Source organism: Schistocerca cancellata, chromosome 9, assembly GCF_023864275.1.
Source record: "Schistocerca cancellata isolate TAMUIC-IGC-003103 chromosome 9, iqSchCanc2.1, whole genome shotgun sequence".
Classification (NCBI taxonomy): Eukaryota; Metazoa; Arthropoda; class Insecta; order Orthoptera; family Acrididae; genus Schistocerca; species Schistocerca cancellata.
Window position 1 is genome coordinate 346234685 of NC_064634.1, and position 21951 is coordinate 346256635.

At 44.4% G+C, this 21951-nt stretch overlaps 1 protein-coding gene and 1 pseudogene across 1 annotated transcript; one reads left to right on the top strand and one right to left on the bottom strand.

Annotated features, from left to right (window-relative positions):
- The first annotated feature begins 10292 nt into the window (after nt 1-10292).
- LOC126100238 (cuticle protein 16.5-like) lies at nt 10293-21464 on the top strand. The gene is made up of 2 exons (XM_049910819.1): nt 10293-10447; nt 21057-21464. The coding sequence occupies exons 1-2, from the start codon at nt 10433-10435 to the stop codon at nt 21393-21395; spliced, it is 354 nt and encodes a 117-aa protein (XP_049766776.1). The 5' UTR covers nt 10293-10432; the 3' UTR covers nt 21396-21464.
- On the bottom strand, nt 14630-14747 carry LOC126102302 (5S ribosomal RNA; annotated as a pseudogene).
- Nucleotides 21465-21951: the final 487 nt, after the last annotated feature.

Below are 21951 nucleotides of genomic sequence, written 5' to 3' on the forward strand. Positions count from 1 at the left end.
CCGCGAATAACAAACATTTCCGTTCTGTATTCGAAAAAACCGTTTCAGGGGTGGATCCAAAAGTACAATTTAAAAAAAATCATCGATTTTTTGAACCAAAAGATAGTAAACCACCCCTTAACCACGTTGTCTAACGGCCATCGTTGGCGTTAACAGATCTGATGGAGTTTGCGGCTTCTGCCACAGCAGTGCGAACGGCAGTTGCTACGTGACGTGGAATGTCGCATACCAGCTCCTTTAAAAGCTTCATGTCGGTTTGAATCGTTAAAACTTGCTGAGTTCGGAGCTCTGAGTCAAAGTTTTGTTCTCTTTAGAAGTGTTGATTTCATTGGGCGAAGCTCTCGAGGCTTGATGACAGGTGAGAATCGCGGTGGTGGCGTACTCTGCCGTCATTCAGTTTAGTAGTCTGTCTTAATTTTGTACTATCTTAGACAGCCGCTACGTAGCTGGCTCCTGTTTTTCGTTGCGCTGATTTCTAGTGCCGATTTCGCTGCATGAGGAATGCTCGCTTCTACGACTCTCACCCATTCGAATTAGCAACAAGATTTCCACTGCAGATGACACATTTTGGATTTTCCTTAGAAAAGCCATGTACGTATTCACAGAAAAAATTTTGGTGCTTACCAACTTAAAAGACCTTGAGTCATTTTCTTGGCAAAATCAGTTACTATGCCAAATTCATACCAAATGCCCCCCAATAATTGCTCTTAATAATTTACGTAAGAAAGGTGTAAAATATGAATGCTCACATCACTGTTAGGAAGCTTTTCGAAAGTTGAGGCAATGTCTGAAGCTCACCCCTTGTCTAACGAATGTTTTATCCCGGCCACTGACATCCTTCAACATGGCATCAGGGCCATTCTTTCTCGGAAAAGTAAAGACAGATGTGAACAATGCTTTGGAAATGCGACTGAAACTCTGATATCAGCTCAAATACACTACATTCAAATCGAAAAGTACTGTTTGGCAGTCAGATATTCTACGCTTTCCTTTACGACACAAAATTTATCTCATTATTTAAAATAACCCACCGATTTCTTTGTTTAGCCCTAAGAACCAACTTCATGAAAAAAATCGCACTATGCCTGCAATGCTGGGTCCCCTTCCACAACAGCTACACTTTTACACTTCATTATTGGCGAACACCACAACATGCTGACACCAGTGGCCTATCCTGACTAACTATGAGCCCAGATCCCAAATATAACACTCACGAAAACATTGCTATTCCAAACTGAAGACACGCTACAAAACCACCTCAATGGAAAGCAAACGGCTAAAGACCCTTTTCAAATTGTGAGATATATTCGCCAGGGTTGGCCACAATGCTTCCCACTTTACTCCCTTCCATAACTCTGCAGATAATTTTCTCGCAGATCTAGGATCCACAAGGTACACCGAGCGGGGTGGCGCAGTGGTTAGCACACTGGCCTCGCATTCGGGAGGACGACGGTTCAATCCCGTCTCCGGCCATCCTGATTTAGGTTTTCCGTGATTTCCCTAAATCGCTTCAGGCAAATGCCGGGATGGTTCCTTTGAAAGGGCACGGCCGATTTCCTTCCCCATCCTTCCCTCACCCGAGCTTGCGCTCCGTCTCTAATGACCTCGTTGTCGACGGGACGTTAAACTCTAATCTCCTCCTCCACAAGGTACAAGGAACACAGATGCTGACATAGACAATGATGGCTGCCAGGTAGTCATCATTTCTCACTGTATCAGCATGTCATAAAGGTTCTGCATCCTGACCACTGACGGATGAAATGCATGAAAGCACTTACAAGGTTGCACAGCTACTGAACTGTCATTATGCAGGGCATGGAGAGGACAGCGTGTACCCTTATGGCTTTTATGTCAACCCAGTCAGCAGCACTATAACATACCACGCCTGTCCAACGCCACAGCACCCATGCGAGTACATACATGTGGACTTCACTGGCCTATTCCTGCGAGAGATGTGGTTCATCATCATTGATACATGCTCCAAATTCGCATATGTCATTCAAATGCCTAATGCCACAGCAAGGAAAACAAAGAACACCTTACACAAAATATTTGCCGTTGGACGGACTACAGAAACAGTTGTTTCACCATAATTGACCCCTATTCTCTTCTAGTACGTTTCAGGATTTCTGCATTTAGAATGGCAGTTGCACCATTCTGTCCAGCTTCTAATGGTGAAGCCTTACCTTTAGCGCCCGCATCTCGTGGTCGTGCGGTAGCGTTCTCGCTTCCCACGCCCGGGTTCCCGGGTTCGATTCCCGGCGGGGTCAGGGATTTTCTCTGCCTCGTGATGGCTGTTGTGTGCTGTCCTTAGGTTAGTTAGGTTTAAGTAGTTCTAAGTTCTAGGGGACTGATGACCTTAGATGTTAAGTCCCATAGTGCTCAGAGCCATTTGAACCATTCATTTCTTACCTTTAGCGTGCAGATGCAAAAATGATGTCAGCCATATCCAAACAAAGGTCTTGAACCAATTCCTCGAGTCCTATAGAAACAAACCAATCAGGGAAGGACACACTCCAGTAGAACTGTTGAAGGCTGGGACTAGCTACGGCCTACAACATACCAATGCCAGCCGAACCATCACCCCCGTTACTCTCTGGGCAGAAAAGTATAGGCTCGCAGCTCTGGGTGAATGTCAGGATGGCTACCAGGCTTCAAGGCATCATCAGGACTGCTGGGGGGGGGGGGGGGGGGGAGTGACACATATTCACCATGGAAGCTCATGGCGCCACAGGATGGTATGCCGTGCAAAGTGTGATATTATTGGATTTCAGACATTTTGCATATGAGAAAAGGACAGCCATCGAGCTGTAGTTTGTAATGATACTAAGCATGACAACGCGAGAGCAAAGAAACGAAATCTGTTTATAACGTGCGCCTATACCAAGACGCGCGGCCAGCGTTTAAAAGGTACTTTTAAACACTATGACTCGCTGGGCGCAGATATTTAAAATCATTGCCGCAGCGCTTGATAGCAAGAAGCTGCGAAACAGAAGAAAGAACAATTTATCATTTGTTAGGAAAATTCTAGAGTCTTTATAGTTAGTTGTACTTCTAGTCGCCGATATGTTAACATGTACTTCATTACCTTTGATGTTTGGTCGCCGACTTGTTAAGACGTGTTGTGTAGCACCGCTACAAGTTATATTTCATTTAGTGTGAAAAACCAAGAAAGAAAAACGCTTTTGTAAACCTTGTGCCGATAAAAAATACTTACGCGTACGCCATGACATTTAATTCTTACAAAACATCATACATACAAAAGCAGCGATTGTTGGACTGCTCCATGTATGAGAAAAACATAAAAATGTAAGTTTTGTATTCAATGTAAATTTGTTAATGTTTATAGTTTAACGCCTTTGTTCTTTGAGAATATATTGATGCTTCACTGTACAGAAAATCTATGCTTATGCTTTTCTTTAAATTAACCACAAATAATGTTTCTGTTTAAATGAACTTTGTTACAGGTTCGCTCTTTATCGCGGTGTCTCGATTGTATTTGGGAGACCATTAATGTGTTCAATTTCCGATCTGACAACTTTTTTTACAACATTTCACTGTTTTGCATTCCTTTCCAATTTTTTATTATTGTTCAAATAGGTCCTTTAGGTAATTTCATTGAAGAGTCTGATTGCGTGAAAGCAATCCGGGTTAAGAGGTCATTTGAGAAACTATTTTCACGCAATCAATCTGTACGTCTCCTGAACACAATCGAGAACCGACGCATCGTCGATCATTCATTAATTTTTCTCTCTTTCCAAGTCGTACCAAAAAACGGCCAAGGAGAACTGCCGTGAGTACGCAATCTAGTGTTAAAGGTTGCATTCTTTATCTTGTCGGCAAACATTGCCATAAATTATCATCATCAATGTTATATTTGATTAAATGTGAAAAGCAAAAAAACCTTTTAACGCTAGAAAAGCAGCTGTGCTCCTGGCTAGCGACTACACCTCGAACCAAGCACCTCAGTCACTGGCAGTGGCTCAGTACAACTTCAGATGCCAGACACACTTCAGGTCAAGAACGACAGGTCCAGTGACATCGAACAGGTCCTCCCACGGAATGGGCCCCCTTCCCATCTCCAGCACCAGTGACTACCAGTGGGAACCAAATGAGCAGAAAACCAGCACCAGCGCACCCCAGCATCATGACAACATTCCTGGTGCAAGCAGAGGACACGGTGCAACACAGACACCAACCAACGTCGAGATGGCCATCGAACCCCTACATCGCCTGTGCAATCACACCACTGCTGTAGCGGTACACTGATACCGTTACTGATAGGGACACTTTCGATCTTATGAGTCAACTGAAGAGGGGAGGGATGTTGTGAGGGATGCTATATCTTTGCCCTCGGACAGCGAGGTCGACAGTTTGGGATACATGTTATCGAAGATTTCAAAAGAGGTACCTGTGAGCAGTCACATGCTCCTGGTGTTAGATATCATGCATGAGATAAAACTGGCCTCTTGGTAACATGAATTTATCCTGCTGTGTTCTGGCATCTAAATCCCTGGCGCGGTGCCTGCATGATCAAGCTGCTTATTAGATCTAACTTGGACAACTCTTTGGATTACGACTGCATGAGTGTTGAGGGACTTGTGTGACCATCGACTAGCTGGATTCTTCTCTTGGCATGTGTCTACAACTTTACGACGAGCTGATGCGGTCTGGTTTTATGAACAGTCAAGTGATAGTTGAGTATTCGTCCTTACTGGGGAATAATGAGTGACTGATGCACATTTGGATATTAGTGATCAAGAACAGCCCAAATGCAGTCCGAGGCCGTCCGGTGTGGCCGTGCGGTTCTAGGCGCTTCAGTCTGGAACCGCGTGACCGCTACGGTCGCAGGTTCGAATCCCGCCTCTGGCATGGATGTGTGTGATGTCCTTAGGTTAGTTAGGTTTAAGTAGTTCTACGTTCTAGGGGACTGATGACCATAGATGTTAAGTCCCATAGTGCTCAGAGCCATTTGAGCCAATGCAGTCCGAGGATTGGATGAGAACTATTACTATATGATACAAATGATGACTGGGAACGCTTTAGGATTGTTTCTCCAAATACATTTTAAGACAAATAGAGATGCACCACGAAGGAATCATTCGAATGGGACGGAAATCGGTAGCTGTAATAAACATTTGCAGACAAACAAATGATTACAGTTACAGAAAAACTGGACGATTTTGCTCAAGAGAAAGAGCTTCGGAAACCGAGCAAGTCAGTAACGTGTTAACGCACCTCTGGCTCTTATGCAAGATGTTGTGCGGATTTGCATTGAATGACGGATGTCTTCCTGAGAGATATCGTGACAAATTCTGTCCAACTGTCGCGTTAGATCATCAAAACTTTGAGATCGTAGGGGAGCGCTGCCTATACTGTTCCAAATGTTCTTAATTCGGGAGAGATTCGGCTATCCTGCCGGCGAAGGTCGGGTTCGGCAAGCACGAGGAAAAGCAGTAAAATCCCTCGCTGTGGCATTATCTTGCTGACACGTAAGCCCAGGATCGCTTGCCATAAAGAGCACAAAATCGGGACCTATAACATCGTCGACGCATCGCTGTGCTGTAAGAGTGCCACAAATGACCACCAAAGAGGCCCTGCGACTAAAAGAACTGCCAACCCGGATCATCACTCGTAGTTGTGAGTAAGATTGGTATACCACTGCTGTCCGAGGCGTCTCTAGACAGGTCTTCGGCTTGGAATCTTATTGACTGCAGTGGAATTGTCTTCATTGATGAGTCTTTTTTCGAACTGAGTCTCGACAACCAGCGAAGACGCGTCTGGCTACGTCCTGGACAGTGGTGGGATACCAACCTGCCTCTCACCCGCAATACGGCCCGGCTGCCAAGAGTGATGGTCTGGGCATTTCATAGCAGCATTGTCTGTCTTATTCCGTCGTGTTGCTATGGGACTTAACATCTGTGGTCATCAGTCCCCTAGAACTTAGAACTACTTAAACCTAACCAACCTAAGAACATCACACACATCCATGCCCGAGGCAGGATTCGAACCTGCGACCGAAGAGGGGAGTTGGACAAGGTCGCCGAAGCATTACAATCCCACGTGAAGACCGATATCTGTGTTGCGGCGTCGTACGGCTTCCGCCGCAGCACTGCAAGACTATATCAGAAGGACCACTGGAAGCGCTGTGACCGTCTAGACTGTAAGGAAAAGTTTACGAGAAAAGACCTTACGTCCCAGGCTTCCTGTTCGACCATTTCGTTTGACACTGTAACATCTTACAGCTCTCCTCCTGTCCTTCCCATGTCAACTGGAATCTTCATCTCTGACGAATCCTGTTATCCTGTGACTAAAGACAATGACCATATTCGTGTGTGGAGGCGTTGTGGTGTGCGGTACGTACTACTTGCTGTCCAGGAAATCGACAGATTTCCAACGCTCTATGAAGTTGTGAGGAGGATTCAATGTTGACAGCCATACGGATGTTGTTGTCCATGGTCGCCTTACCGCCAGGCAGTGCATCGAACAGATTCTGTTGGACCGACTGGTGGTTTCTGTTACGTTAGTGGCCCTGAATTCCTTCTCACGCGCGATAAAGCCAGGATCCACGTGGCGGGCGGTGTGGGTCATGCTTGACAGACGTGTTCGTGGTCGTCCTGTCCCATCAAAGAGTCTCCGACTATCGAGGGCTTTCAATGAAGAATGGAAACGTATACCACAGGGTGACCTCTGTAGACGCATACGGAGCATGCCACATAGGTGTCAGGTGGTGATAAACTTTCACGTTTTTGAAGCTCTCAAAGTCCAGCGAAAAGCATCCATAATTACGGGATGAATAAGTGTTTCCACTTTGTTTTCGACACTTGCTGCTCATTTCAGTTCTTGTTATGTGAAGAAACGAGAATGTAGTGCCGGCCGCTGTGTCCGAGCGGTTGTAGGGGCTTCAGTCCGGAACCGCGCCTCTGCTACTGTCGCAGGTTCGAATCCTGTGTGTGATGTCCTTAGGTTAGTTAGGTTTAATTAGTTCTAAGTCTAGGGGACTGATGACTTCAGATGTTAAGTCCCATAGTGCTTAGAGCCATCTGAACCATTTAAGAATGTAGTCTTCTTTTAGCGCTTAATTGGTGAATGATAAAGGTATAATTTGCTAACATACCCACTCCTCAATTATTATTCAATGATGTTTGGCAGAGCAGCGTCTATCAAGAACAGTAATACACTGCGGCCCAAGTCGGTTAAGTCTCTCTTAATGCAGCTAAAAAAATTTAAAAACTGCAAAATTATAATTAATTTTCTGCGTCAAAGAATCATCAAAATTTAACTGTCAATGCTGCACAGCAACAGATAATTATGATTAACTATACCTGTAAATGGTGGTATTATATTTGTAATGAACCTTTTAATAAAATGAAACAGATAAACCATGTGTAAGCGAGGTCCAATAAATAAACAAAACACCAACAACTAAAGACTTTTACAATAGAAAAATGCCTATCTCAAAATGCAACAATTGGGCGTTACAACACAGCACAACCAAGAATGTATAGCGTTAAACTATAATTTAAATAAATTATAAATGCTCTAGAGGCGGGTCATTAGGAAAATGTTAGGACTACTAAAAATTGTGGAAGGTAGGAAATAATGGATTAACGGTGAAATTTATCGAAACATAGAAAACGTGTTAGAATTAATGATAAAAAGAAGACTGGCATTTTTTGAACATTTATACCGAATAAAAGACAGTAGATTAACTAAAAAGATCTTCAAATTCTGTGGGATAAAAAGTCAACAAGTTGACCCCATAAAGTAATGTAGGATTTAGAAAACAAATGTAAAAGCTGAAAAAATAACTGACAGAGAAGAAAAAGTGTTGAATACGGAAGGATGCCAAGGTAGGAAAGAAAATAAAAAAACCGGTCTGAATTGGACAGAAGAGAGAAAAAAACATACTGAGCAGATGAAATTATACTAGGAGAAAAGAAAATAACAATGAATAAGGAACCGAAACTGGCACATGGTCCTTAGTCGGCCATAACAAGAAGAAGAAAAGGTACATGTCACATCTGTGTGATTCCGTTACTTCCTCGGCAGTTAGTTGCTTTATAACAGATTACTATAGTGAACTAACGCGGCTAGTGCATCGACAACAGTTTATACATTACGTCAATTATTTTGTAAATTACACTACTGGCCATTAAAATTGCTACACCAAGAAAATGACGTGCTACAGAAGCGAAATTTAACCGACAGGAAGAAGATGCTGTGATACGCAAATAACTAGCTTTTCAGAGCATTCACACAAGGTTGGCGCCGGTGGCGACACCTTCAAAGTTCTGACATGAGTAAAGTTTCCAACCGATTTCTCAGACACAAACAGCAGTTGACCGGCGTTGCCTGGTGAAAAGTTGTTGTGATCCGTCGTGTAAGGAGGAAAATGCGTACCATCACGTTTCCGACTTTGCGACTATGCGACTCAACTGCTGAGGTCATCAGTCGCCTAGGACTTAAAACTAATTAAACCTAACTAACCTAAGGACATCACACACATCCATGCCCGAGGCAGGATTCGAACCTGCGACCGTAGCGGTCGCTCGGTTCCAGACTGTAGCGCCTAGAGCCGCACGGCCACTCCGGCCGGCTGATAAAGGTCGGATTGTAACCTGTCGCGATTGCGGTTTATCGTATCGCGACATTGATGCTCGCGTTGGTCGAGATCCAATGACTGTTAGCAGAATATGGAATCGCCGGCCGGAGTGGCCGTGCGGTTCTAAGCGCTACAGTCTGGAACCGAGCGAACGCTACGGTCGCAGGTTCGAATCCTGCCTCGGGCATGCATGAGTGTCATGTCCTTAGGTTAGTTAGGATCGAATTAGTTCTAAGTTCTAGGCGACTGATGACCTCGGAAGTTAAGTCGCATAGTGCTCAGAGCCATTTGAACCAAGCCAGAATATGGAATCGGTGGGTTCAGGAGGGTAAACGGAACATCGTGCTAGATCCCAACGGCCTCGTATCACTAGCAGTCGAGATGACAGGCACGTTATCCGCATGGCTGTAACGGATCGTGCAGCCACGTCTCGATTCCTGAGTCAACAGATGGGGACGTTTGCAAGACAACAACCATCTGCACGAACAGTTCGACGACGTTTGCAGCAGCATGGACTATCAGCTCGGAGACCATGGCTGCGGTTAACCTTAAAGCTGTATCACAGACAGGAGCGCCTGCGATGATCTACTCACCGACGAACCTGCGTGCACGAATGGCAAAACGTCATTTTTTCGGATGAATCCAGGTTCTTTTTACAGCATCATGATGGTCGCATCCGTGTTTGGCGACATCGCGGTGAACGCACATTGGAAGTGTGTATTCGTCATCACCATACTGGCGTATCACCCGGCGTGATGGTATGGGGTGCCATTGGTTACACGTCTCGGTCACCTCTTGTTCGCATTGACGGCACTTTGAACAGTGGACGTTACATTTCAGATGTGTTACGACCAGTGGCTCTACCCGTCATTCGATCCCTGCGAAACCCTACATTTCAGCAGGATAATGCACGACCGCATGTTGCAGGTCCTGTACGGGCCTTTCTGGATACAGAAAATGTTCGACTGCTATCCTGGCCAGCACATTCTCCAGATCTCTCACCAATTGAGAACGTCTGGTCAATGGTGGCCGAGCAACTGGTCCGTCACAATACGCCATTCACTACTCTTGGTTAACTGTGGTATCGTCTTGAAGCTGCATGGGCAGCTGTACCTGTAAACGCCATCGAAGCTCTGTTTGACTCAATGCCCAGGCGTATCAAGGCCGTTATTACGGCCAGAGGTGGTTGTTCTGGGTACTGATTTCTCAGCATCTATGCACCCAAATTGCCTGAAAATGTAATGACATGTCAGTTCTAGTATAATATATTTGTCCAATGAATACCCGTTTATCATCTGCATTTATTCTTGGTGTAGTAATTTTAATGGCCAGTAGCGTATTTTGTATGTATTCTACCCAGTCGGACTTTCTATTTTGCCCCTTCATACTTTCATCGTTTTCAGTTATTTCTGTTACCAAATTCTCGTCATACCTCTGACTACGATCTACTACACGCTAACAGCAGTAGCAAATTTAGTTTGGCGAACAATGAACGGAGTGGCGGAGATCCGCGACTGCTAGCACGGCTGAAACGCGAGCCATCGACTCCGGCGGGCAAGGTCGTGTGGGTGTGCGGCCTTGTGGGCCGCTAGGCGGCGGGCGCTCCGCGGTCAAGCTTCCAGAAGCTCTCGGGGCAAGAAGGGGCCAAGCGCCCGGCCGGAACGCGATCTGCGGCCCGTCTTGTCTGTCAAGGCGTGGTCGTGGTCCGCGCCTCGCCGATCCGTTACCGCGGTCGCCAAATCCGGTGCGCCGCTCCGCGTATATAAGACCGCGGCACGCCCAGGCAGCTGCACTTCTCCTGTGACGTCCCAGCACCACACAGCCGCGATGTACTCTACTCTGGTGAGTAGCCGACGATACGAGTGCTGGTTCACCGCTAAGGCTACGACGCAAAAGTGATCGAACGAAGGTTTCGACAATCTTTTCAGTGGCTAGGCATTTGTTAGGGGCAAGTCATAAAGTTTTAGTTACATCTCGAAAGATTCAACCTGTATCCACTAAACTTGGTGTTTCTTCCCTACATATTCACACTTCAATGCTACACATTTTCTCCGAACGATGGATTAGGTGACGTCGATCACCGCTGTGCAAGTGTGCGTAATGGCTCTTTAGGAAAAGTTCCTTCTCGAAGTTCAGCTAGTCGTCGTTCTGGGAACGTTGACCACACAATGGTTTCTTCATCCGAGGGAAGAGGAGGAAGTCAGGAGGGGGGAGGAGGGACTGGGGGGAGGCAATGTTTGAGGTCTACAGTACCCTGTTGGACTTTTCTTCGTCTTGACAGTCTCCCGTAATATTGGCAGGAGATTTCGGCAGTACGCTCCTGTGACAGTTTGACCCTTATGAGAATAATCTGTGAACGCCACATTATCTAAGGAGACTGCGTGTGCAGCATTAGTGCGACCCAGTCTTGAGTGCTGCTCGAGCTTCTGGGATCCATAGTAGGTCGGATTAAAGGAAGATATCGAAGCAATTCAGAAGCATGCTGCTAGTTTTGTTGCCGGAAGGTTCGAATAACAGACGGGTATTACCGAGTTACTTCGTGAACTGAAATGGGAGTTTCTGGGAGAGGGGGAGGGGGTGCTGAGGCGGGGGGGGGGGGAATTTAGAGAACTGGCATTTGAAGCTGACTGCAGAACGATTCTACTGGCACATTTCGCGTGGAGACCACGAAGGTAGCATAAGAGAACTTTGGGCTCATACGTAGGCATCGCCCTGTCCGTTTGTGATTGGGTCTTCACCTTTTACGGCGGTGGTGACACCGTATGTTTCCACTGCTCGCTTTGCTCTACGTTTACCCCTACACCCCTACTCTGAAAACCATTCTAGAGCGCATGGCAGAGGGCACGACCAATTGTGTCAACTATTACGGCTTTTTCCCATCCCTTTCCCGTATGGAGTGCGGGAAGACTAATTGTTCAAATGCTGCTGTGCTCGCTGTAGTTACCCTGATCTTGTCCTCGCTATCCCTACGGAAGCGTTATCTAGCGAGTTGTTGTATAGTCAAAGAGTTACCATTTAAAGCTGGTTTTTAAAACTTTGTAAGTAGGATTTCTCGGGACAGTTTCTATGTTCAAAAGTCTGCCAGTTCAATTCTTTCAACATCCTTACGTCTCCCATAGGTCAAAAAAACCTGTGAAAATCCGTGTTGCCGTTTTCTGTACACGTTCAATATTCCGTGTTAGTCCTATTTGATGCGGGTCCCACACACTTGAGCAGTATTCTAGTATGGATCGCAAGAATGATTTGTCAATCTCCTACCTGCAGTGCTCTTGTTGAGGCTGTGGTTTTTCCATTTTACGTCCTTGCAAAGTGTTACATTCAGGTACTTTTGTGAGTGTACCCATTCCAGCAGTGACTCACTGATATTACAGACATAGGATGCTAGTTTCTTCGTTCTGTGAAACACACAATTTTATATTTATGAACATTTAAAGCAAGTTATCGGTCTTTGCATCATTTTAAAATCTTATCAAGATCTGACTGAATATTTGTGCAACTTCTTTCAGGCTGTACTTCATTATAGATAACTGCATCATCTGCGAAAAGTCTGAAGTTACTATTAATGTTGTCCGCAAGGTCATTGATATACAACTTTAACAGCAAGGGTCCTAACACATTTCCCTGGAGCACGCCCGAAGTTATTTCATCTGTTGATGACTCTCCAGCCAAGATATCTTGCTACATTCTCCCTGCTAAAAAATCGTCAGTCGAGCCACAAATTTCGCTTGATACTCCATACAATGGAACTTTCGATAAATGAGCGTAGGTGTCGTACTACGCCAAAAGCTTTTGGGAAATCGAGAAATATTGCGTCTAGCTACCTGCCTTGATCCCTGGCTTTCAGAGTGAGAAAAATTTTAGTTGTGTTTCGCGTGAGCGATGTTTTCGAAATCTATGCTGAATGGCATGAAGGAGATAGTTCTGTTCGAAAAACCTCATTATGTGTAAGCTCAGGATATGTTCTAAGATTCTATAACAAATATGTGTCAGGGATATTGGACTGTGGTTTGGTGGATCTCTCTTCTCACCCTTCTTGAAGACCGGCTTGGCCTGTGCTTTCGTCCAGCTACTGGACACGAATTTTTGTTCGAGTGATCTACGATAGTTTATATGTAACAGAGGGGCTAAGTCAACCGCAAATTGGGTAAAGAATCTGACAAGGATTCCTTTGGGGTCAGGGGCCTTGTTCAATTTTGACGATTTCAGTTGTTTCTCAGCACCGGTGACATATCTATCTCTCTTATGTTTTCAATGGAACAAACATTAAATTGGTGCAATACTCCTGGATTTTTCCTTGCAAAGGAACATATGGTAACAGAGTTAAACATTTCTGTTATTTCTGCGTTATTCTCAATTTCAGGTCCTACCTCTTTCCTGAGTGACCGGACGCAACTTTCGGTGCCAGTAACAGCCTTGCATGTACAACCTTTACCTTGTGTCATGGTTAAACACCCAGTGTCGTCCATGGATGGTGGTTAGGTGACTAAAGAAGTCACCTCGATTGATCTGACACAGCTCCAACATTTCCGCTGCTGCCTCATTTCTACGCGCTTTTTGATTAGTTGTTAGCTTTCACGGAACCCTGAATGCGGCCATCTTTGTCACATTCAGAAAGTCGTGCAAGATGTTAAACAATGAACCATGGCCGATTTTTCACTTTTCCTACTGTAGCCTCGATTGCGATCCGCCGGCCTTCTCTTGCGATTCGCGTTCCTTCACGGAGTTGTGTCACGATGGTGCAGTGTTGCAGTTCACATTATAAACACACCATTCATTGTTGTAACGCTCTTCCCCTTCAGACGTATGAAATAAATTACTGCAGCTTACTCCACTTTATAAATATACTGCGCCGTTTTGTTTGGATGCTCTAGCGGCGTACTACGGTACTATGGTACAATGTGTACCAGGGCTGCGAACATATACGTGAGAACTACCGAAAAATTAATTTTGAAAATTTCACTTTTTCGAAATGATGATTAAAACTGTACGACTGCCCCTCGGACTTTTAAATGGCCTTTTGCAGTCTCTGTCTACCCTTTGTAAGGCCAACTCACTGAGCTTTTTCCTCTAGACAAGTAATATATTCTTTCTTGTGACTGTCTGAAACGCTCCATTTCCTCTCACGCGCTGAAGCCAATTGTGTCCGTTTCCCTGAAAAATTGTGTGTTACAGGAGTTACCTTGTGCTCGTCCACTGCGATTGCATTGCGTTTATAATCCAACAAACTACAGTCAACACTTTCGCTCATATTTCATTTCAATGTGTGAAAACAGTTTCCTCTCTTTATTTCGATTTGACGCTTAAAGCTAAACAGAGACATGGTCGTGTTAAATCGTTCAGGCTGTTAATTTAGTTTCTTTTCGGACTTTTCTTGTTTCCAAAACGTTACTGATGCTCCTGAGTGCCTTATTGCAGTTTTCTATCTATGTGCATCTAGAACATCGACATCACATAATTTGTATTGTAAGCATATAAAGGAACTGGCTTGCTGTGGGACTGAACAATCTAATGACTTAACTTTTCATTGCTGAGATTGTCATATTATTACAAATACATATTAACATTGTTGTTGTGGTCTTCAGGTCAAAGCCTGGTTTGACGCAATTTTCCGCACTAGTACAGGGTGTTTCAAAATTAACACACGGGTTTTAAGGCTTTGTAGCACATATTACATTCACCTTACAATTATAAACAATACACCAAATGAAAGGGAAACACAGTTTTTCTTACAATTATTCTGTGTGAACACCGATCACACATTGAGGCGGTAGGCGAATTGTTCCGAAACCTTGATCAGTGTGTCAGGGTTAACTGTTGCAATAAAGCACTCCGTCCTCAGGCCAAGAGTGGCCTACCGGGACCATCCGACGGCCGTGTAATCCTCAGAGTAGGTTGCGGATAGGAGGGGCGTGGGGTCAGTACACCGCTCTCCCGGTCGTTATGATGGTATTTTTGGCCGAAGCCGCTACTATTCGGTCGAGTAGCTCCTCAATTGGCATCACGAGGCTGAGTGCACCCCGAAAATGGCAACAGCGCATGGCGGCCTGGATGGTCACCCATCCAAGTGCCGACCACGCCCGACAGCGCTTAACTTCGGTGATCTCACGGGAACCGATGTATCCACTGCGGCAAGGCCGTTGCCAACTGTTGCAATAACACTGTTTCTAAAGCTGCATAGATCAGCTGGTATCGGAGGCACATACACATGATAGCGTCAGAACGTGTGTCAACGTGGAGGTCATGCATAAAATGCCGTGTCAACCGGCCCCTTGCGCCCAATCCACCGGTCGGATACAACGTCGTTTAACCAGTCGCGTACTGAGTTATACCAATGAGGCGGCGCACCATCTTTCTCCCAAGTAAAGATGTGTTTTTCAGCTTCTTCCCGCTGAGGCACGGGCCATAGCTGTAGCACATCATGATAAGAAACATCAGTTACAGTTGATTCACCGAAAATGAAAGGACCATAAACTTTCCACGCGGATATTTCCTGGGGCTAAACGTGGAAGACTCGCACTCGTTCGACACGTTTTTCAGTCACTTTTCGTCATTCCATACTCTTCCCACTGCGCACAGGTATACAAACAAAACTGTTTGAATTGCTCTTTCATTTCGTGTATTATTTACAACTGTACGTCGAACGTAATAAATGCTACAACGCCTTAAAACCGATGTGTTCATTTTGAAATATACTGTATATTCTGTGCAAGCCTCTTCATCTCTGCATAACTATTGCAACCTACGTTCATTAGAACTTGTTCACTGTAGCCCACTAAACCCTTGATTTCCTTTTACAAATTATCTTCCACGGCCAAACTGAAAATTTCTTGATGTCGCAGGGATCAACCAATCCCTACTTTTAGTCAAGCTGTGCCATGAATTTCTTTTTTATCCAGTTAGATTCAGCACAACCACATTAGTTATTCGATCCACCCATCTAATCTGCAGCAGTTTTCTATAGCGCTACATTTAAAAACTGCTTATATTTCTGCAGTGAATGAGATGCCGCTGACATCTTCTTACAGATTGCAGATGTGTGTTCAGTGCGGTCCAGAATTATCCCAAAATTCTTTGCAGAAGAAGAAAAGTTTATTTCTGTGAAGTATAGTAGTAACGGTGGAAGAGATACCCTAAACTGAGGAGCGACTAAGATTGTTTGCCTTTTCATTACTTTTGTTTTTGTTTTTCATTTATATTCCCATGTCTGTATATTACTTCCTCTATGTAGAGATATAACGTTGCCCTCCGCTGTATATTGATATAACATTGCCCTTATTCGTCTACTAATTGCTCGTCAGATGAATGAATTTAAAAAAATAATAAAACTGTTTGAAATTGTTTTCGTTGAAATTTACGTAGTGTATCTTCATTCATAATCTATTGCAAGCGCCAGTTTTTGGAAAAGTCATCTGTTATGTATGGTTTGCCGTGAAATTATTGCCAATACTCAAAATCTTCAAAAATGTTAGCGACATTTCCTTCCTGAGTGAGATCCATACGGAGAAATGTCACTGTGAAGAACTTGCCTTCGCACGATGCACATGGTGTTCGGAATACCTGTACTTCAAATGTTTCTACGATCGGCATCACCCAAGGGAATGCACCAAATCATCCCGGAGAATAAACACACGAATAAAATATAAGAATTAATATAAGAGTTAATGTGAGTATTAAATACCGGTATATGAGAATTTAAAAGGATTGTAAGTTCTCAACAAACCATATACACGTATATTACCGGGTGATCAAAAAGTCAGTATAAATTTGAAAACTGAATAAATCACGAAATAATGCAGATAGAGAGGTACAAATTGACACACATGCTTGGAATGATGTGGGGTTTTATTAGAACCAAAAATATACAAACGTTCAAAAAATGGCTGACAGATGACGCTTCATCTGATCAGAATAGCAATTATTAGCATAACAAAGTAAGACAAAGCAACGATGATGTTATTTACAGGAAATGCTCAATATGTCCACCATCATTCGTCAACAATAGCTGTAGTCGAGGAATAATGTTGTGAACAGCACTGTAAAGTGTGTCCGGAGTTACGGTGAGGCATTGGCGTCGAATGTTGTCTTTCAGCATCCCTAGAGATGTCGGTCGATCACGATACACTTGCTACTTCAGGTAACCCCAAAGCCAATAATCGCACGGTCTGGGGACCTGGGAGGCCAAGCATGACGAAAGTGGCGGCTGAGCACACGATCATCACCTAACGACGATCGCAATAGATCTTTCACGCTTCTAGCAATATGGGGTGGAGCACCATCCTGCATAAACATCGTACGCTCCAGCAGGTGTTTATCAGCCAGGTTGTGGATGATGCGATTCTGTAACATATCGGCGTACCTCTCACCCGTCACGGTAGTAGTTTTGCTGTCCAGCGTCATCTGTCGAACATTTTGTGAACTTTGTTTTTTCTTTTTTTTTCTTCTAATAAAACCTCATGTCATTCCAAGCATATGTGTCAATTTTTACCTCTCTATCTACATTACTCAGTGGTTTATTAAGTTTTCAAATTTATACTGACTTTTTGATCACTCGGTATATAATAAGTGTATGACACTTGTTGTGAAATCCAGTTGTAAGTTTACAATTAATATAACGCCCTTGTATCCCGTAATTTGATAAGAAACATTCGTGTAGTAACCTTCTACAGACATGGGTAGGTAAATGAAACCAATAAAAATAAAATGAAAACAACAACCCGCAAAATTAAGAAGCCGCGACACTAACCTCTGAGCCACAGTTTCATCTGAGGATATCGCGCAGTTAAAGGATAATAATGTACCTCGAAAAGTTTTTTGAGAAACCGTCGAGTGTCTACGTATAAGCCGAGACACATGTTGGCTTATTTTGACCCCTCTTCCACGGAGAGAAGTTCCTGGGAAATCGGGTGATGGCACTTGTCGTACTCTCCTCATTAGATATAACTGAAGGTCATTAGCATGTAAGTGATAAAGTAGTTAATAAACCTGCAGTGTAAGATTTTATCCTCCCCCCGTGAACCATGGACCTTGCCGTTGGTGGGGAGGCTTGCGTGCCTCAACGATACAGATAGCCGTACCGCAGGTGCAACCACAACGGAGGGGTATCTGTTGAGAGGCCAGACAAACGCGTGGTTCCCGAAGAGGGGCTGCAGCCTTTTCAGTAGTTGCAGGGGCAACAGTCTGGATGATTGACTGATCTGGCCTTGTAACACTAACCAAAACGGCCTTGCTGTTGTGGTACTGCGAACGGCTGAAAGCAAGGGGAAACTACAGCCGTAATTTTTCCCGAGGGCATGCAGCTTTACTGTATGGTTAAATGATGATGGCGTCCTCTTGGGTAAAATATTCCGGAGGTAAAATAGTCCCCCATTCTGATCTCCGGGCGGGGACTACTCAAGCGGACGTCGTTATCAGGAGAAAGAAAAGTGGCATTCTACGGATCGGAGCTTGGAATGTCAGATCCCTTAATCGGGCAGGTAGGTTAGAAAATTTAAAAAATGGAAATGGATTTGTTAAAGTTAAATATAGTGGGAATTAGTGAAGTTCGGTGGCAGGAGGAACAAGACTTCTGGTCAGGTGAATACAGGGTTATAAATACAAAATCAAATAGGGGTAATGCAGGAGTAGGTTTAATAATGAATAAAAAATAGCAGTGCGGGTAAGCTACTACAAACAGAATAGTGAACGTATTATAGTGGCCACGATAGACACGAAGCCCATGCCTGCTACAGTAGTACAAGTTTATATGCCAACTAGCTCTGCAGATGAAGAAGAAATTGAAGAAATGTATGATGAGATAAAAGAAATTATTCAGGTAGTGAAGGGAGACGAAAATTTAATACTCATGGGTGACTGGAATTCGACAGTAGGAAATGGGAGAGAAGGAAACATAGTAGGTGAATATGGATTGGGGCTAAGAAATGAAAGAAGAAGCCGTCTGGTAGAATTTTGCACAGAGCATAACTTAATCATAGCTAACACTTGGTTCAAGAATCATAAAAAAAAGGTTGTATACATGGAAGAATCCTGGAGATACTAAAAGGTATCAGATAGATTATATAATGGTAAGACAGAGATTTAGGAACCAGGTTTTAAATTGTAAGACATTTCCAGGAGCAGGTGTGGACTCTGACCACAATCTATTGGTTATGAACTGTAGATTAAAACTGAAGAAACTGCAAAAAGGTGGGAATTTAAGGAAATGGGACCTGGATAAACTGACTAAACCAGAGGTTGTACAGAGTTTCAGGGAGAGCATAAGGGAACAATTGACAGGAATGGGGGAAAGAAATACAGTAGAAGACGAATGGGTAGCTCAATGGGATGAAGTAGTGAAGACAGCAGAGGATCAAGTAGGTAAAAAGACGAGGGTTAGTAGAAATCCTTGGGTAACAGAAGAAATATTGAATTTAATTGATGAAAGGAGAAAATATAAAAATGCAGTAAATGAAGCAGGCAAAAAGGAATACAAATGTCTCAAAAATGAGATCGACAGGAAGTGCAAAATGGCTAAGCAGGCACGGCTAGAGGACAAATGTAAGGATGTAGAGGCTTATCTCACTATGGGTAAGATAGATACTGTCTACAGGAAAATTAAAGAGACCTTTGGAGAAAAGAGAGCCACTTGTATGAATATCAAGAGCCCAGATAGAAACCCAGTTCTAAGCAAAGAAGGGAAAGCAGAAAGGTGGAAGGAGTATATAGAGGGTCTATACAAGGGCGAAGTACTTGAGGACAATATTATGGAGAGGATGTAGATGAAGATGAAATGGGAGATACGATACTGCGTGAAGAGTTTGACAGAGCGCTGAAAGACCTGAGTCGAAACAGGGCCCCGGGAGTAGACAACATTCCATTTAAACTACTGACGGCCTTGGGAGAGCCAGTCCTGACAAAACTCTACCATCTGGTGAGCAAGATGTACGAGACAGGCGAAATACCCTCAGACTTCAAGAAGAATATAATAATTCCAATCCCAAAGAAAGCAGGTGTTGACAGATGTGAAAATTACCGAACTATCAGTTTAATAAGCCACAGCTGCAAAATACTAACGCGAATAATTTACAGACGAATGGAAAAACTGGTAGAAGCCGACCTCGGGTAAGATCAGTTTGGATTCCGTAGAAATGTTGGAACACGTTAGGCAATACTGACTTTACGACTTATCTTAGAAGAAAGATTAAGGAAAGGCAAACCTACGTTTCTAGCATTTGTAGACGGCAGTTATAAGAGTCGAGGGACATGAAAGGGAAGCAGTGGTTGGGAAGGGAGTGAGACAGGGTTGTAGCCTCTCGCCGATGTTATTCAATCTGTATATTGAGCAAGCAGTAAAGAAAACAAAAGAAAAATTCGGAGTAGGTATTAAAATCCAGGGAGAAGAAATAAAAACTTTGAGGTTCGCTGATGACATTGTAATTCTGTCAGAGACAGCAAAGGACTTGGAAGAGCAGTTGAACGGAATGGACAGTGTCTTGAAAGGAGGATATAAGATGAACATCAACAAAAGCAAAACGAGGAGAATGGAATGTAGTAGAATTAAGTCGGGTGATGCTGAGGGAATTAGATTAGGAAATGGGACACTTAAAGTAGTAAAGGAGTTTCGCTATTTGGGGAGCAAAATAACTGATGATGGTCGAAGTAGAGAGGATATGAAATGTAGACTGTCAATGGCAAGGAAAGCTTTTCTGAAGAAGAGAAATTTGTTAACATCGAATATTGATTTAAGTGTTAGGAAGTTGTTTCTGAAAGTATTTGTATGGAGTGTAGCCATGTATGGAAGTGAAACATGGACAATAAATAGTTTGTACATGAAGAGAATAGAAGCTTTCGAAATGTGGTGCTACAGAAGAATGCTGAAGATTAGATGGGTAGATCACGTAACTAATGAGGAGGTATTGAACAGAATAAGGGAGAAGAGGAGTTTGTGGCACAACTTGACAAGAAGAAGGGACTGGTTGGTATGGCATGTTCTGAGGCATCAAGGGATCACAAATTTAGCATTGGAGGGCAGCGTGGAGGGTAAAAATCGTAGAGGGAGGCCAAGAGATGAATACACTAAGCAGATTCAGAAGGATGTAGGTTGCAGTAGGTACTGGGAGATGAAGGAGCTTGCACAAGATAGATTAGCATGGAGAGCTGCATCAAACCTGCCTCAGGACTGAAGACCACAACAACAACAAGATATTATATTTTGATAAGAAATAACCACTACTATCTGAACAGCAGAGCAGAGTAGTTGACAAATGGTTAGCATATAGTGAAGAAAGCTATGGGCCTAATATTGATCCTTGTGGGATCGCTGAAACTACGAGCGTCCATTGTGACCTTTTTGTTCCAATCAATAAACAGTGTTGGCGATCCGTAATTGTTCGATTAAGTGATTGACGATCAGTTACTAGAGACAGTTTTTTCCGTTTCGAGGTAATGACTGAAGCCCCTTGTGTGACGTGTGCAGGTGGTGGTGAGCGCGCTGCTGGCGGTGGCCTCCGCCGGGCTGCTGGCGTCCCCCCTGGCGGGCGCGCCGCTGCTGCCCAAGGTGCAGGTGGCGCCCGCGCAGGTCAACGTGGTCAAGCAGCCCATCACGGTGCAGCAGCCGGAGCTGCGCTACCGCGAGGTGCCCGTCCCCGTGCGCGCCGTCGCCTACGCCGCCCCCGCCGTCAGCTACGCCGCCCCCGCCGTCGCCTACGCCGCCCCCGCTGTTAGCTACGCCGCCCCCGCCGTCGCCTACGCTACCCACGCCGTCGCCCCAGCCATCTCCTACGCCGCGGCTGCACCCATCGTCAAGGTCCACTGAGACGAGATATAGCGCGCTGTGTATGTTTCTTCCTACGATGCACTGCATTCAATAAAAGACATTTTTTTTCAAACTGGTGACTGTTTTCTAGCTACTTCACCTCACGTCTCCTTGCCCCAACTGACCTAGCTCTCCTGTGGGGATCTGCAGAATGCAGCACAAGTCACACTCGTGTACATGATGGACAATAGACGTGACCCACTAACCTACCGTGTAATATCGCGACATCGATTTGTTGTAGGATCTTAGAACCAGGGCCGGCGCAAGGCACTTTCCGAGGGGCGGCAAATCTGCCACCCTTCCCCCTTTTCTTTTCTCTCTCTTTTTTTGTAGGGCGAACTCAACATTCATGCCCGAGGGGATTCGAAACCGGTGTGCGGACATTTGCCACGCCGGACATTTGACACACTCGTCCCTTCGCCAGGTAGAGATCCCTCAGGTAAGGGACGCCCTTCCTCGTACTGCTCTGTCCGCTTTCAAACCGCCGTCTCCACATCTTACTCGGTAGAACCAGTACGTAAGGGACCTTCTTCTTCGACATCGTGGCGAAATACAG